Source organism: Schistocerca gregaria, chromosome 2 (assembly GCF_023897955.1).
Source record: "Schistocerca gregaria isolate iqSchGreg1 chromosome 2, iqSchGreg1.2, whole genome shotgun sequence".
Taxonomy (NCBI): Eukaryota; Metazoa; Arthropoda; class Insecta; order Orthoptera; family Acrididae; genus Schistocerca; species Schistocerca gregaria.
Genome location: NC_064921.1, coordinates 18,046,021 through 18,063,711, shown reverse-complemented (window position 1 = coordinate 18,063,711; position 17,691 = coordinate 18,046,021). Strand labels below are relative to the sequence as shown.

At 43.7% G+C, this 17,691-nt stretch overlaps 1 protein-coding gene across 1 annotated transcript in view; it reads left to right on the top strand.

Annotated features, from left to right (window-relative positions):
* Positions 1-6,005: 6,005 nt before the first annotated feature.
* Positions 6,006-17,691, top strand: part of LOC126336247 (dehydrogenase/reductase SDR family member 11-like) — a 97,235-nt gene continuing 85,549 nt past the window's right edge. Inside the window, exon 1 of the mRNA XM_049999740.1 lies at positions 6,006-6,194. Coding sequence (XP_049855697.1) covers positions 6,057-6,194 — 138 coding nt within the window. The 5' untranslated portion in view covers positions 6,006-6,056. The remainder of the gene's footprint in view (positions 6,195-17,691) is intronic.

Sequence of the window (17,691 nt, the reverse complement as noted above, 5' to 3'; positions counted from 1 at the left end):
TTGTGAGAACTGCCTGTAAAATGTGTTGTGAATAGAAGTAGTAGCAAAGAAGTAATAAATTAAAACGTCATGCATGAAGATGAAGTTTTACTCATGGGCGGCGAAAATGTAAGCGATAACTTTTCCTTTTCATGATTTCGTGGGGAGTGTCAATGAGAACAAGGATCGAAAAAGGTTTCAAATTACGTGTAAAATTTGTTGGAAGTCTCATAACCATAGAAAACTAACTCATGATGATCAGACGGAGGTTTGAAGCTCAGTTACCAAAAGAAGACAAAACTGTTACTACAACCACACTTAACGAAAGTGGCGGACGAAGTGTAACACAACGTGCGCAAGATAATATGGCTGCAGCAAAATACTGAAATCCAACCCGTTTTCGTTTGATCCGCTATACCAAGTAACTGTCGGGGCTGGGGAGCACTGAAACGCTCAAGGGCGAGCTATAAACACGGCCAGAGCATTAGTGTCATTCTGAAACACTTCCTCCCCCCATGAACCATGGACCTTGCCGTTGGTGGGGAGGCTTGCGTGCCTCAGCGATACAGATGGCCGTACCGTAGGTGCAACCACAACGGAGGGGTATCTGTTGAGAGGCCAGACGAACGTGTGGTTCCTGAAGAGGGGCAGCAGCCTTTTCAGTAGTTGCAAGGGCAACAGTCTGGATGATTGACTGATCTGGCCTTGCAACATTAACCAAAACGGCCTTGCTGTGCTGGTACTGCGAACGGCTGAAAGCAAGGAGAAACTACAGCCGTAATTTTTCCCGAGGACATGCAGCTTTACTGTATGATTAAATGATGATGGCATCCTCTTGGGTAAAATATTCCGGAGGTAAAATAGTCCCCCATTCGGATCTCCGGGCGGGGACTACTCAGGAGGATGTCGTTATCAGGAGAAAGAAAACTGGCGTTCTACGGATCGGAGCGTGGAATGTCAGATCCCTTAATCGGGCAGGTAGGTTAGAAAATTTAAAAAGGGAAATGGATAGGTTAAAGTTAGATATAGTGGGAATTAGTGAAGTTCGGTGGCAGGAGGAACAAGACTTCTGGTCAGGTGACTACAGGGTTATAAACACAAAATCAAATAGGGGTAATGCAGGAGTAGGTTTAATAATGAATAGGAAAATAGGAATGCGGGTAAGCTACTACAAACAGCATAGTGAACGCATTATTGTGGCCAAGATAGATACGAAGCCCACACCTACTACAGTAGTACAAGTTTATATGCCAACTAGCTCTGCAGATGATGAAGAAATTGAAGAAATGTACGATGAAATAAAAGAAATTATTCAGATAGTGAAGGGAGACGAAAATTTAATAGTAATGGGTGACTGGAATTCGAGTGTAGGAAAAGGGAGAGAAGGAAACATAGTAGGTGAATATGGATTGGGGCTAAGAAATGAAAGAGGAAGCCGCCTAGTAGAATTTTGCTCAGAGCACAACTTAATCATAGCTAACACTTAGTTTAAGAATCATGAAAGAAGGTTGTATACGTGGAAGAACCCTGGAGATACTAAAAGGTATCAGATAGATTATATAATGGTAAGACAGAGATTTAGGAACCAGGTTTTAAGTTGTAAGACATTTCCAGGGGCAGATGTGGACTCTGACCACAATCTATTGGTTATGACCTGTAGATTAAAACTGATGAAACTGCAAAAATGTGGGAAATTAAGGAGATGGAACCTGGATAAACTGAAAGAACCAGAGGTTGTACAGAGTTTCAGAGAGAGCATAAGGGAACAATTGACAGGAATAGGGGAAAGAAATACAGTAGAAGAAGAATGGGTAGCTCTGAGGGATGTTGTAGTGAAGGCAGCAGAGGATAAAGTAGGTACAAAGACGAGGGCTGCTAGAAATCCTTGGGTAACAGAAGAAATATTGAATTTAACTGATGAAAGGAGAAAATATAAAAATGCAGTAAATGAAGCAGGCAAAAAGGAATACAAACGTCTCAAAAATGAGATCGACAGGAAGTGCAAAATGGCTAAATAGAGATGGCTAGAGGACAAATGTAAGGATGTAGAAGCTTATCTCACTAGTGGTAAGATAGATACTGCATACAGGAAAATTAAAGAGACCTTTGGAGAGAAGAGAACCACGTGTATGAATATCAAGAGCTCAGATGGCAGCCCAGTTCTAAGCAAAGAAGGGAAGGCAGAAAGGTGGAAGGAGTATATAGAAGATTTATACAAGGGCGATGTACTTGAGGACAATATTATGGAAATAGAAGAGGATGTAGATGAAGACGAAATGGGAGATACGATACTGCGTGAAGAGTTTGACAGAGCACTGAAAGACCTGAGTCGAAACAAGGCCCCCGGAGTAGACAACATTCCATTAGAACTACTGACGGCCTTGGGAGAGCCAGTCATGACAAAACTCTACCAGCTGGTGAGCAAGATGTATGAGACAGGCGAAATACCCTCAGACTTCAAGAAGAATATAATAATTCCAATCCCAAAGAAAGCAGGTGCTGACAGATGTGAAAATTACCGAACTATCAGTTTAATAAGCCACGGCTGCAAAATACTAACGCGAATTCTTTATAGACAATTGGAAAAACTGGTAGATGCAGACCTCGGGGAGGATCAGTTTGGATTCCGTCGAAATGTTGGACCACGTGAGGCAATACTGACCTTACGACTTATCTTAGAAGAAAGATTAAGAAAAGGCAAACCTACGTTTCTAGCATTTGTAGACTTAGAGAAAGCTTTTGACAATGTTGACTGGAATACTCTCTTTCAAATTCTAAAGGTGGCAGGGGTAAAATACAGGGAGAGAAAGGCTATTTATAATTTGTACAGAAACCAGATGGCAGTAATAAGAGTCGAGGGGCATGAAAGGGATACAGTGGTTGGGAAAGGAGTGAGACAGGGTTGTAGCCTCAATCTGTATATTGAGCAAGCAGTAAAGGAAACAAAAGAAAAGTTTGGAGTAGGTATTAAAATTCATGGAGACGAAGTAAAAACTTTGAGGTTCGCCGATGACATTGTAATTCTGTCAGAGACGGCGAAGGACTTGGAAGAGCAGTTGAACGGAATGGACAGTGTCTTGAAAGGAGGATATAAGATGAATATTAACAAAAGCAAAACGAGGATAATGGAATGTAGTCAAATTAAATCGGGTGATGCTGAGGGAATTAGATTAGGAAATGAGACACTTAAAGTAGTAAAGGAGTTTTGCTATTTAGGAAGTAAAATAACTGATGATGGTCGAAGTAGAGAGGATATAAAATGTAGACTGGCAATGGCAAGGAAAGCGTTTCTGAAGAAGAGAAATTTGTTAACATCGAATATAGATTTATGTATCAGGAAGTCGTTTCTGAAAGTATTTGTTTGGAGTGTAGCCATGTATGGAAGTGAAACATGGACGATAACTAGTTTGGACAAGAAGAGAATAGAAGCTTTCGAAATGTGGTGCTACAGAAGAATACTGAAGATAAGGTGGATAGATCCCGTAACTAATGAGGAGGTATTGAATAGGATTGGGGAGAAGAGAAGTTTGTGGCACAACTTGACTAGAAGAAGGGATCGGTTGGTAGGACATGTTTTGAGGCATCAAGGGATCACAAATTTAGCATTGGAGGGCAGCGTGGAGGGTAAAAATCGTAGAGGGAGACCGAGAGATGAGTACACTAAGCAGATTCAGAAGGATGTAGGTTGCAGTAGGTACTGGGAGATGAAGCAGCTTGCACAGGATAGAGTAGCATGGAGAGCTGCATCAAACCAGTCTCAGGACTGAAGACAACAACAACTGAAACACTTAGTTCTTGGAACGAGATTTTCGCTATACAGCGAAGTGTGCGCCGATATGAAATTTCCTGGCAGATTAAAACTGAGATTCGAAGCTGTGAAGGTGGGTCGTGAATCGTGCTTGGGTAGCTCAGTTGGTAGAACACCTGCCCGCGATAGCCAAACGTCCCGAGTTCGAGTCTCGGTCAGGCATACAATTTTAATCCACTTTGTTGTTCTTTTCTTTATCCGTATTTTATGTGTGTGGTAAGCATTTCGTCAATCGCTGTGCTAATTTGCATAAATTTACTGTACGTGGTACGATATTCAATGGGTAGAAAGCTCGAGGGTCATTCCAATGAATGTGTGGAAACTTGTTTTAAATTAATTCGAGACTCCGTCTAATGAAATTGAGTTTGGTAGCATTGTCGTTATTTATGCTCAGAACCTTGGGCTATGTACCTCACAAAGTTAAATTTATGTAGAACTGACAATTTATTTTTAGAATCTTAGGAATATTTCATTAGTACATCACATAAGCAAGTTTTTTAAAGGCTTATGTTCATAAACAAGAAAATGATACTCTGCTGCGAGACTTTTACTGGTGGTAAACGTGAAAGCACCGCGACGAAGTATATGAGGTAGAGATATGTAAAAGTACGTAAAAGACTGTGCTGGATCACAGTACAGGATCTGCCTAATCTCTGAGTCTCGGAACTGCAGTGTCATGGTGATGCGGCAAGAGCAGCGGTGGCTATCAGCAGCTGGCGATTCCGTCATCTATCTACAGACGGTCCCGGGTCCGCTTCCAGCTGTCACACGTTCAGTTGCCTTCTTTTTGCAGATTCTAACATATTTGTTCACCCGCGAACACGTACGAGTGCAATGACATGACAACTATTTATCAGCGACGCCTCTGGAATTAACGCCTGCCAACCAAATGAAGACTCCTCTCCTCCAGACCAGGAGTTGCTTCTCGTTTGATGCAAGTCTTACCTAGTCGGAATGATTATCGCCTTCTTGACACTCTACCCTTCCCGCCTTATCCATTCTTCTGTATGGAGGTCATTTACACACAAAACTTATTTATTTGTTTATTCCCTTGCATGCGACTTACGATACTAATGAGGATTGGTTCAAATGGCTCTGAGCACTATGCGACTTAACTTCTGAGGTCATGAGTCGCCTAGGACTTAGAACCACTTAAACGTAACTAACCTAGGGACATCACAAACATCCGTGATCGAGGCAGGATTCGAACATGCGACCGTAGCGGTCGTTCGGCTCCAGACTGTAGCGCCTAGAACCGCACGGCCACTCCGGCCGGTTTAATGAGGATTTGTCAAAGTGGGAGGCTGTCGCAATGAATGGCAGTAGCGACATTCATAAGTAAATTTAAAGTTTTGCACTTTGAAAACTAAGAGGAGTACACAAATGAGGCATGTATCAACTGGGAAGTAGTGGACAAAGCTCGTTCTTGTGTAATAATATAATTCGTTGTGACTTCGGAGTGAAATTTAACTGGATTTCTCTAGGAGTTTCGTGCAAAATATGACCTGAATAGTTACATAACTTTAAATTTCTGAGTGGATGGGAAGGCGAATAGATGTATACAGATGTATGTTTCACTTGAATAATGATGACAGTACCAGCGGCTGTATTTGAATCTAACATAGATTGTTCTTTTTAAAACATGCTACCAGTTTCGACACCACATGGAGTCATTTTCAGGCCCCGAAAGTAACCTGCTATCCACAACCGTTTTTATGTGTCATGAACAAAATCCTATGCAGAGGGCCAGAACTAACTGGACGCTGTTCACAGCACACCAAAACGGTTATGGACGGCAGGTTACATTCGGGGCCTGAAGATGACACCATGTGGTGTCGAAGCTGGTAGGATGTTTTAAAAAGAATAAACGACGTTAGATTCAAATACAGCCACTGGTTCTGTCATCATTATGCAAGTACCACGTGTCCGGCTGCAGTCCCACTTGATGGATTATCAGCGTTGTATGTTTTTTTTTTCTTGTACTTAGGTGTGTTACCGAAGACACTTAGCGCACATTAGTGGCAGAAAAATTTGGAAGTAAGAGAAGAACATGGCGATATGGAAGATTGAGTGATTCAGAGACCTGCACTTCCTATCGGCGTTGGCGCGCTGTATCACGCAAAATACGGCAGTGGAGGGGGGGTCTGCTGTGACCAGGTACATTTGCGCGGCAGCAGGGGGCCAGGGCTATATAAACAGAGCTCCACTGCTCAGCGGCAGTCCGAGCAGGCCACTGCAACACGCGAACAAGTAGCAAGTAGCAGCGACAATGGGCATGGAGAGGTACGCGGGCCGCGTCGCCCTGGTAACGGGCGCCAGCTCCGGCATAGGAGCCGCCATCGTGCAGGCGCTGCTCAGGAAGGGACTCACCGTCGTCGGGCTGGCCAGGAGGGTCGAAAGGGTCAAGGTGGGTCGTCACGGGGAAACGTCGCTCGAAATTAGCAAATATCTTGAGAGAAAGGAAACTTACATATGTCAGGCCATTGATTCACATTTTATAACAACACGCCGTATGAAACTTTAATTACACTTGCTTTTTAGCATGGACGTCAAGAAACTGTTCTTGGAATAAGTCCCTAGAGTTTCCTAAAATATTAAGAGCTCGATACAGGTCATACGACACAGTGGCTGGCTACTTCCTGTAGTAAATTCATTGCTTTATACACTCCTGGAAATTGAAATAAGAACACCGTGAATTCATTGTCCCAGGAAGAGGAAACTTTATTGACACATTCCTGGGGTCAGATACATCACATGATCACACTGACAGAACCACAGGCACATAGACACAGGCAACAGAGCATGCACAATGTCGGCACTAGTACAGTGTATATCCACCTTTCGCAGCAATGCAGGCTGCTATACTCCCATGGAGACGATCGTAGAAATGCTGGATGTAGTCCTGTGGAACGGCTTGCCATGCCATTTCCACCTGGCGCCTCAATTGGACCAGCGTTCGTGCTGGACGTGCAGACCGCGTGAGACGACGCTTCATCCAGTCCCAAACATGCTCAATGGGGGACAGATCCGGAGATCTTGCTGGCCAGGGTAGTTGACTTACACCTTCTAGAGCACGTTGGGTGGCATGGGATACATGTGGATGTGCATTGTCCTGTTGGAACAGCAAGTTTCCTTGCCGGTCTAGGAATGGTAGAACGATGCGTTCGATGACTGTTTGGATGTACCGTGCACTATTCAGTGTCCCCTCGACGATCACTAGAGGTGTACGGCCAGTGTAGTAGATCGCTCCCCACACCATGATGCCGGGTGTTGACCCTGTGTGCCTCGGTCGTATGCAGTCTTGATTGTAGCGCTCACCTGCACGGCGCCAAACACGCATACGACCATCATTGGCACCAAGGCAGAAGCGACTCTCATCGCTGAAGACGACACGTCTCCATTCGTCCCTCCATTCACGCCTGTCGCGACACCACTGGAGGCGGGCTGCACGATGTTGGGGCGTGAGCGGAAGACGGCCTAACGGTGTGCAGGACCGTAGCCCAGCTTCATGGAGACGGTTGCGAATGGTCCTCGCCGATACCCCATGAGCAACAGTGTCCCTAATTTGCTGGGAAGTGGCGGTGCGGTCCCCTACGGCACTGCGTAGGATCCTACGGTCTTGGCGTGCATCCGTGCGTCGCTGCGGTCCGGTCCCAGGTCGACGGGCACGTGCACCTTCCGCCGACCACTGGCGACAACATCGATGTACTGTGGAGATCTCACGCCCCACGTGTTGCGCAATTCGGTGGTACGTCCACCCGGCCTCCCGCATGCCCATTATACGCCCTCGCTCAAAGTCCGTCAACTGCACATACGGTTCACGTCCACGCTGTCGCGGCATGCTACCAGTGTTAAAGACTGCGGTGGAGCTCCGTATGCCACGGCAAACTGGCTGACACTGACGGTGGTGGTGCACGAATGCTGCGCAGCTAGCGCCGTCCGACGGCCAACACCGCGGTTCCTGGTGTGTCCGCTGTGCCGTGCGTGTGATCATTGCTTGTACAGCCCTCTTGCAGTGTCCGGAGCAAGTATGGTGGGTCTGGCACACCGGTGTCAATGTGTTCTTTATTCTATTTCCAGGAGTGTATATAGGACATGATGCTGGCAGGAGCAATATAGACATAACTGTTGTTAAGCACGCAGCTGTAAATTTAGAGGCCAGCATCTCGTGGTCGTGCGGTAGCGTTCTCGCTTCCTGCTGTCTCCAGTCGCTCCTTACAAAGTATTCAGTTTGTGTTGTTAATCAACATTGGTTCTTTAAACATGTTCCCATAATACAGGAAGATCCGAGTTCTTATGGGCGTCCACGTTCTGCCAAAGCTGCGAGACGTGGTTGCCGACTCTGGGGTTGGTGGGACAGCTCCGCATAGGGTCACTGTGCAGCTTTATCACTGTATACACTGTATAGACCAACTATTCACTACTAAACCTATCCTGTTTATCACTGTTCACCCTCTGACTTCCAACAACATGAAAAAATCGCCATTTAAGATATTTCACGTAATTAATGTTTATTACCATACCAAGCAGCAAATACAAGAACAAACCGATAAAAAGTAAACAATCATTTGTTTCAAGGAGGTGCTTGCTCTTTGGAATATAAATGCAACATTTTTCACAAAAGTAACCTTTATTATCATAATAAGTGACGTATATAATGTTTAATTTGCGAAAGGTAAACAAGAGATTGTTTCACTTTGGAACAACTGCAACATACAGTTTTCAGTTGCGTGTCATTTCCTGTCCTATATTTGAAAACAATTTCGTAGTTTTTCTAGGCAAAATCACATATTGTGGAATTTCCATCGTCCCATAAAGCCTAAAACAAATTATAGTCTTAAATAACTAGCAAAATTTGGGCTAAAATTTAGTGAAATTTGTATCACAACAACATACTGTCCCAGTGGTTTTACTTATAATACTTATAAAAGCAGTAGTACAACCAAAATTTAAGTTGCTTTAGCGCTATGAATGACTGCTGCAATGCGCTACAGTTGTAGAAGTAGCTCATTCTTCCACTACAAGCCACTGCCTTGCAGTTGTGTCGGTAATTTCATGAGAAAGGTACTGGTACTTGAGAAAACTAATAAAACGATGATTTCAGGCAGGAACCACTGGAGCTCTGTGGGTTAAAATACAGGCAATCCCACCAGAAAAACAAATACGAGACAGAACCGCAAGCTACTGGATGCAAGCGTGAGATCGAAGACTGGGTTCGGCATTACCTTTGTGAACAGCAAGCACGGCATGTGCGAGTTACAGATTCGTTTCCGTGTATATGTATGCAATTATATATCACTCATACTATTGAAATAACAATAAAGCATTCTATGCATTCAATGGGTGTATTTCAATAGTTGTACATACATAACAATTAAACAGTACTTTAACAGCCAATCAACATGTTGAAAATGTCTGCCTCCGTAAGATTCTTTTCCAAGATACCAAATGGCCATCATGTCACCTAATAATGAGAGAATCCCTTTTTGGTGGGTCGAACCTACTGGTACCTGAACTAATAGTTTAAATTCATATTACTTACAGTCTGTAATACGTTATAATGTGGGTAACTTTGTGTAAATCCTTCTGTTACCGTTTATCTTTGTCAATCATTAACATTTTTTGTGACCTCTACATCATTTTATCTTCATGTTCCTCAAATCTGCAGTTATTTAACAACTTCTTCTGTTCCCACCTTCTGCAGTACAGCATTTCAGATAATATCGTGATTTGTTAACTTAACTTAAGTGACGGTTTCACTTATTTTCTATTATTAGCTTCAAGTTGCATTTCGTAGTTTCAAGATTCATTTCCTTATTTGACTGATTAGATTTGGTTAGATCAGAGTACCCATGTAAGAAGGTATTTCGCCTTACAACTCAGTAACTGATTCCAGAATGTCTGTTCTATCATTGCACAGCCGAAATAACAGTTACAGATACACCTTCCCCTCTATTTATTTAATTAGTTAATTGATTTGCTTATTTTTAATCTGGGTCCGTTTGACTTTGCGAGCCAAACCTAGACTGATCGTGAAACGAGTCATGTTCAGAAAATATATGAACAAAGACTTAAAGAATTAATAAAACACGAAACACAGTGTATATAAGGAAAGAAACCGGAGAAGGACGAATAGGGTTCCCGCTATGAGAGTTCCGTACAAACATAATTATGTACATACATAATAATAATACTTTCGCGTTGCTCAATGGGCAGATGCAAGTCCTAGAGGACGCCACTTCGGCGACTTTCATATTCCTGACGTAACCCAGTTATCCAACTGGGGAAATGTTTATGTGGAATACCAACCACGTGTTGTTTCAGGCGACTTGTCACAACGTTTCGAGGCGAAGGCTATGCTAGAACGAAGACTGAAAGATGCGTAGGGCGACTGAGGTTTGATGCCGCAGACTCTCGGTTTCCAGTCACGCGCTTTAACACATTTTGAATTGATTAATACATTTTTATTTTTTATTTTTCAAAAACTTCAACATTACAGTCTACTTATATCTACTGTTTCTGTTTCACATGCGTTGCATTAAAAATGTACAGAACATCAGTATGTATTACAACACTGCTAAACGTTTTTACTTGTATTGTGATACTTTGGTTGTTGACAAATTTTATGATTCTAGGTCAATGAGAAGTGTGCTACAGGTTACGATGAGGTAGTTTGCAACTATCAAAATAAGTGATATAAATGTCCGTATCTTTTGACTGTATTGACTTAAAAACTGAAATGTCGCACATCGCCAAAGGACCGTAGACCTCAGTATGTGACATAAATTTCAAGTTAATATGTCTGACGTTTTTTGAGAAAAAGCGGTTTCAACAGTTAGACAGACGACAAAAATGACCGTATAAGGGATCTGTTTTACCGGTCGAGAGAAAACTGAACTCCACACGTACAGGCCACGAAAGCCCTACAGTACCGACCGGCCACCGTGTCATCCTCAGCCCTGAGGCGTCACTGGATGCGGATATGGACGGGCATGTGGTCAGCACACCGCTCTCCCTGCCGTACGTCAGTTTACGAGACTTCTCAGTCAAGTAGCTCCTCAGTTTGCCTCACAAGGGCTGAGTGCATCCGCTTGCCAACAACGCTCGGCAGACCGGATGGTCACCCATCTAAATGCTCGTCTAGCCCGACAGCGCTTAACTTGGGTGAGCTAACGGGAACCGGTGTTACCACTGCGGCAAGGCCGTTGGTACCGATTGAGATAGGGGAATCTAAAAATAACGAATTCTAGGGAAGAGTTCTCAGCTAAGGCAAAGAACTCTTGTACAGAATAGAAAGAATGTGCTACAATGAAACCTTTCAACTTCGATTATCACCAAATTTTTGTCAGGCCTGCTGGAACCCAAATGAAAATGAAACCAGCTGTGCTCATTTGTGTGTCTGCACAACGCTTAAGAAAGTGTTATCTAAATGTACATCGTTTTTCCTTCTGTCGTTCACTGAATGAATGCTGCACTTTCTTCTGAATGAGTAAGTATTTTCAACAACATATCTCACAATGCAATGTGTCTGAGTTGAATTCTTATTTACCTGCGATGTTTAAAAGCAAGTTTCTCCTAATTATTTAAAGTAAATCATAAAATCTTCTTTTAGTGAGATAGTGCCACACTTTCTCATGATATTATGTGGGTCTGAGAAAAATAAGTCTGTTACTGTGTTGATGCTACTAAGATACTGCACTGAGACTAGAGGCCAAGTTGACAGATTCTGCACCTCTGTTTCAGGCTCTAGAGTTGAAGGACGCCCCCAGTAAACTTTACGCTATTCAAGGTGACGTCAGCAGCGAGGACAGCATTCTCGCAGCATTCACGTGGATCAGGGAAAACCTGTCCGGCGTCGACATTTTGGTTAATAACGCCGGCTTGGGAAACAACTACGATATGACGTGTAAGTAGTAGAGCGTCTATCTATGAATCTGCCGTATTATATTTCCGGCCTAACCTCTTACACCACAATCGGGACAAGTAATGATTCTGATGGATACTCGAGCTGTTGAACAGAAAACATTGCACTTTATCAGGAAAGCTAAGCTCTCTTTAAGAGAAGAAAGAGTATGAAGCTTTTTTATTCACTTCCCCATTATAGCGAACTCATTTCACAAGGATACCACATGACAACTGGACTGTGGCCGCGGTAGGCTAGACAATTATATAAACTGTATATATATTCGATGGAGGTCACTGTTTTCGAGACCAGCGAGCATCTCCAAAGAGAAGGTGTCCTTTTGTCATTTGACAGCTGGCGATCGCAACCTACTCTGGTCACGAGCCTGTTTGACAGTTAACAGAATTAATGCTGGCTCCTAAGAGAGGAAACGCAACTATTATTATCCCAATGTTACAGCGAAAAAAAGAAAACAAGGTTGTATCAAACCTTCACTCTACTAAATGTTAGTTATTCCCCCACTGTATGAATTCCTTCGCCTTTTAGAGTCCGTAGGAGCTTAATGTGGCTCTAGTTATGCAATATGTCACACGTAACTCGCGTCGCAGACGGATTACCTTTCCTGCCTTTCAGTGGTCATGTAGATAACAAAAATCTCTACTCTCTGTGTCCGCAGCTGGTAAGACGGAAGACTGGAAGCGCATCCTGGACGTCAACGTGCTGGGTCTGAGCATCTGCACCAGGGAGGCCGTGCAGGACATGCTCAGGAGGGGCGTCGACGACGGCTTCATCATCCACATCAACAGGTAGGCTGTGTTGGCCGAATAGTCACCTTGTCGCAAGCTTCCACGAGGATATATTCCGAGATGAGAACACTTCACTCGTCTTAAATATTGTTGGGCCTGGTGCTCTGATTGGCAGGGCGCGTGCCCGTCAGACATCGCTTGTAACAACCCGTGGTTCGGACCCCACGCTAAACTGTAGGTCGTCTTTTCCCGGTAGGATATCTTGGGTAGGCTATCTAGGAATACCCTAGTCACCGAATCGGTGTCCAATAGCAAGTCCATTGAGCCACATGGAATTAGTATTATCGTAAACATTAAACAACTTTTGAGACTCTATTGAGACTCTTGTGGCGTACAAAGTTTTCAAATGTAGCTCCCTGGCGTCCTTGACAGTACAATGTCTCCGCTTTCCTGCCGTTGGTAGTGGAGGGTTCATTGACGCTATCTGATAGGAAGTCTATGTGGTTTCTCTTTCGCTATCCCTATCTACATCTATAAAAACACTCTGCTTGTCACTGTACAGTACGCAAAGGACCGTACTACCACCGTCATATCTTAGAAAAAGGTCTGGCCGAGAAGCAGAGAACATTCCGGTACTATGCAAAATCTCTTAGCGGGTCTAAGACTTTCATCCAGTCACTCTTTTTCCAGTCTGGTGTAGCAGTAGAACATAGCAAAACGAAAGCCGAAGTTTTTTTTCGCATTTGAGAAAGCATTCACGGAGGAGAATCTTACAAACATACCGTCATTTGAACATCGCGCTCAGTTCTGTACGGACAATACAGCGATAAGCATCCCTGGCGTGGAGAAGCAACTAAAACAGTTGAAAACAAGTAAGTCGTCAGGTCCGGATTCGAATAGAAGGGAGAACCGATAGAGGTACTCAAGGTACCCTCCGCCACACACCGTCAGGTGGCTTGCGGAGTATGGATGTAGATGTAGATAGCGATAAGCATCCCTGGCGTGGAGAAGCAACTAAACCAGTTGAAAACAAATAAGTCGTCAGGTCCGAATGGTGTCTCGATTTGGTTTTACGAAGAGTACTCCGCAGCACTGACCCCTTACGTAGCTTGCATTTATCGCAAATCTCTCGCCCAGCGCAAAATCCCAAGCGACCCGAAAAAACGCATTCGACTTGTATATGTAAGAAGAATAATAGAACAGACCCACAAAATTACGGACCAATATCCTTAACGTCGGTTTCCTGCAGAATTCTACAACATATTCTGAGTTCGAATATAATAAATTTCCGAGAGACCGAAAAGCTTACGTCCACGAACCAGCACGGTTTTAGAAAGCATCTGTCGTGCGAAGCTTAGCTGCTCCTATTTTCACATGGTGCACTGCGAGCTGTGGATGAAGGGCAACAGCCAGTTACTGTATTCCTAGATTTCCGAAAAGCATTTGACACGGTGCCCCACTGCAAACTGTTAACGAAGGTACCAGCATACGGGACGAGGTTCCAAGTATGTGAGTGGCCTGAAGACCTCATAAACAATGGAACTCCTTAAGTTGTCCTGGTCAGCGGGTGTTCATCAGAGATTAGTATATCGTGCCCCAGGGAAGTGTGATAGGACCACTAGTACAGTCCATATTCTTAATGATCTGGTGGACAGCGTGAGCACCAGTCTGCGGTTATTTGCTGATGATACTGGGGTGTATGATAAGGCGCCGAGTTAGAGTGACTGTAGAGGGATGCAAGATGAGAGTCAAAATTTCTAGTTGGTATGATTAATGGCAGCTAGCTATAAACCTAGAAAAACGTACGTTAATGCAGATGAGTAGCAAAGAAAAACCCGTAATGTTCGGATACAAAATTAGTAGTCTCGTGCTTAGCACTGTCGCGTTTTTTAAGTATCTGGTCATAACGTTCCAAAGCGCTATGAAATGGTGCGAGCATGTGAGGATTGTGAAAGGGAAGGCGAATGGCCGTCTTAGGTTTATTGGGAGAAGTTTAGGAAAGTGTGGTTCAGCTATAAAGGTTGTAGGACGCCAGTGAGACCTATTCTTGAGTACTGCTCGAGTGTTTGGGATCTGTACCGGGTTGGAAAAAAGGAAAATATCGTAGCAATTCAGAGGCGGTCTGCTATATTTGTTACCGGTAGGTTTGAACACCACAGGAGTATCGGGAAGACGCCTTGGCAACTCAAATGAGGGATCCCTGGCAGGAAGGCGACGTTCTTGTCGAGGAATACAGTTGAGAAAATTTAGAGAACCTGTATTTGAAGCTGATTCCAGAACGATTCTACTACCACCAATACACATTTCACGTAAGACCGACGAAGGTAAGGTACGAGAAATTACGGCTGATATGGGGGCCTATAGACAGTCGTGTTTTCCTCGCTCTGTTTGTGAGTGAAACAGGAAAGAAAATTAGTAGTAATGGTGCAAGGTACCCTTGGCCACGCACTGTACTGTGGGCTGCGGAGTATGTATGCAGATGTACTTCGTTCCGATATTAACAAGTCCCGATCCCGAAGAGAGAGAAGAAAGTAGAAAAATGCCTGTTTCGTAACCTTGAGCGCGTTACACGATGGTAATAGCAGAATCGAGTATTGCATTCTATTCCTCGAATATGGGTTCTCAAAATTTACCGAAAAGGATATCTTGCGAACTACTTCGTATTTCTTCCAAGGAATCCGTTTAATTTCCTCGAGCATTTCTGTTACACTTGCGACTACGCTTTTAGATTGTTGCCGGGCCACACTGGGGAATACAGAACGCCAGTTCTATACTGGGCATCTTTGTGGTTTTTCTCTCATTCGAAGCAAGAATTCAACACTCAGGGATGGCTTTTCTTAACCGTTCTTTCTTTATAACCTGCTATTAAGCAGTCAGTGGGCTGTATCTCAGTGCAAAGCCTACGAATCTGAAGACAGCTCTCGGAAATTTCATTACCGACTTCTGTGCCCTATAAAAATGGGCGCAGGATACAGGGTTAAAGCTCAGCTCATCCAAAACCCAAGCGATACTAGTTGGTCATTCCAGTCTCACTAGCGCGAAACATCGGGAATCCATACCATCTTTAGCCCTAAATGGGGCAAATATCAATTTCTCTGCTTCAGAAAAGAGTCTAGGACTAATAATAGATGAAAAACTGAACTGGACTGTGCACTTAACTGTAATGTGCAAGAAGGCATCAGCGTCTCTCTATGCCCTACAACAATATAAAAAAGTCTTCCCTGTTGACCTAAAAAAGAAATTTGTACAAACACTTAAACTTCCAATTATTGATTACAGCGATGTTGTCCTCGCAAGACCTTTCTCAGGAAAGCTTGGTTACGAATACCTGTGTTCGTTATATATGTGATGTTCGACTCCCTGATCACATTTTACCACCTTATGCACAGTTACCGTAGCTCCAGTCAGACAAGCGCAGTGATTTCCATACCTTCTGCCTTATCAGCGATCACGGCCCCTCATATTTTTCCTCGATTTTAACGCACGTGTCTGAACACTGTGACGGAACCACCAGTTGCCACCAGAGCAAAAGCTTTCCGTCCCTTTCATCGTTCAGCCACATTTTCGTCGTCCTTCTTAGAAGCAGGAACCCCACTCTGGAATAACCTCCTGCATTGTATTAGAGAACTGAATAACATTCCAGCTTCAGAAGACAATTAATGACATCCTGAGTGAATTCACACTCTGCAGCAGGCTGTGCGGTGAATGAAACTTCCTCGGAGATTAAAACTATGTGCCGGACCAAGGCTGAAACTCGGGGCCTTTGTCTTCCGCGAGCAAGTGCTCTACCAACTCGGCTACCCGATCACGATTCACGATTATTCCTCACAGTTTACTTCCGCCAGTAACTCAGACAGGTTCTGCGTCGTATTTGCCTACCTCAGTTGATAGAGCACTTGCCCGCGAAAGTCGAAGGTCCCGAGTTCGAGCCTCAGTCCGGCACATAGTTTTTTAATCTGCCAGTTTCAATCAACGACATATCTCCTAAAGGAAACATAACGATTACCCAGATCTTACACTTTTACCAGTATTTTTAACTTTCCTATCCCCAGAGATCTCTATGTCAGAAAAGAAATAAATCCTTTTTACGTCTGCCACTACCATCACTACTTGTAGTAGCACAAGTACTGCCAGCATTAACTTTTTGAGTTCATAGTCAGTATTGGTTACTCTCCTTACCACTTCAGACACTCAAATTATTTGAGTACTATTTATAGATCAGGTTAAATAAATAAATTATTTAGCCTTTTTGTAGTGAGAAACCTTCAGACTCAAGAATACGGTGAAAGTTGATAGCTACCGCTTGCTAACCCTGTGAACCTCGTACTTGATGAATATAATTCCGTCGTATGTTGTGAGACGTGCCCCTCACGCGCGACGCTCTGTGTTCGCAGCCTTGTGGGACACAGACCGCCCACCTACCACAACACGGCGATGTACTGTGCGAGCAAGCACGCCGTCAAGACACTGCTGGAGGGACTGCGGAAGGACCTGGTCGCCAGAAACAGCAAAATCCGCGTTGGGGTGAGTCTCCCTTTCCACACTGGTGGTGGGGGTTGCTCGTGATATTTACGGACGAAGTAACTGTTCGCCACATTGTACAAATCTAGCTAACGTGACAGCAGGATCTTTCTAAGTGTTGCTTGTAGTCACTACAACAAATAATATCGACAAGGCGGCTGTTGTGCTGAAGTCCGTTCCTTCAGATGGTTTGCGACTAGTGTCTTTGTTCAATAGTTTAATGGTATCCGGTTGAAACATGGACCCTGCAAAAATTTGTAAGAGCCCAGGTTGAGTAAAGAGAAGACAGGAACTTAAAACAGTGGTATTAAAGACCCGAAAACTATAGAACTTGTAACTTCCTAAAATCATGTAACTATATAAGAAGTAAATGAGATCATCATTCGAATCAAGTGTAGCGTATCAGCAATTCGGGCTGCGGGTGACGATGCGTTTTTAAGAACAGGTGGCAGTGTAAGTAACTTTTGGGTAAGTAGTAAGCGAATTATTCTTCTGAAAAGAAGCCATTGCCATCTTCCAGTGAACAAATTTACGGCAATTGTCATCCACAGTTTATCGTAATACAGAGATGAAACGTAATGAAATTGCAGACTTGATTAAATACGTGAACAGCGTGTATGAGAGTCTTGAGAGACTCCAAATCTTTGGTACGGTAACTAGAGTTAGCTTTGACGAAGACTTTATGCTCAAAGAAAGACACGAGGAAATGGTCATCGAGTTCTTGGAATTGCTTC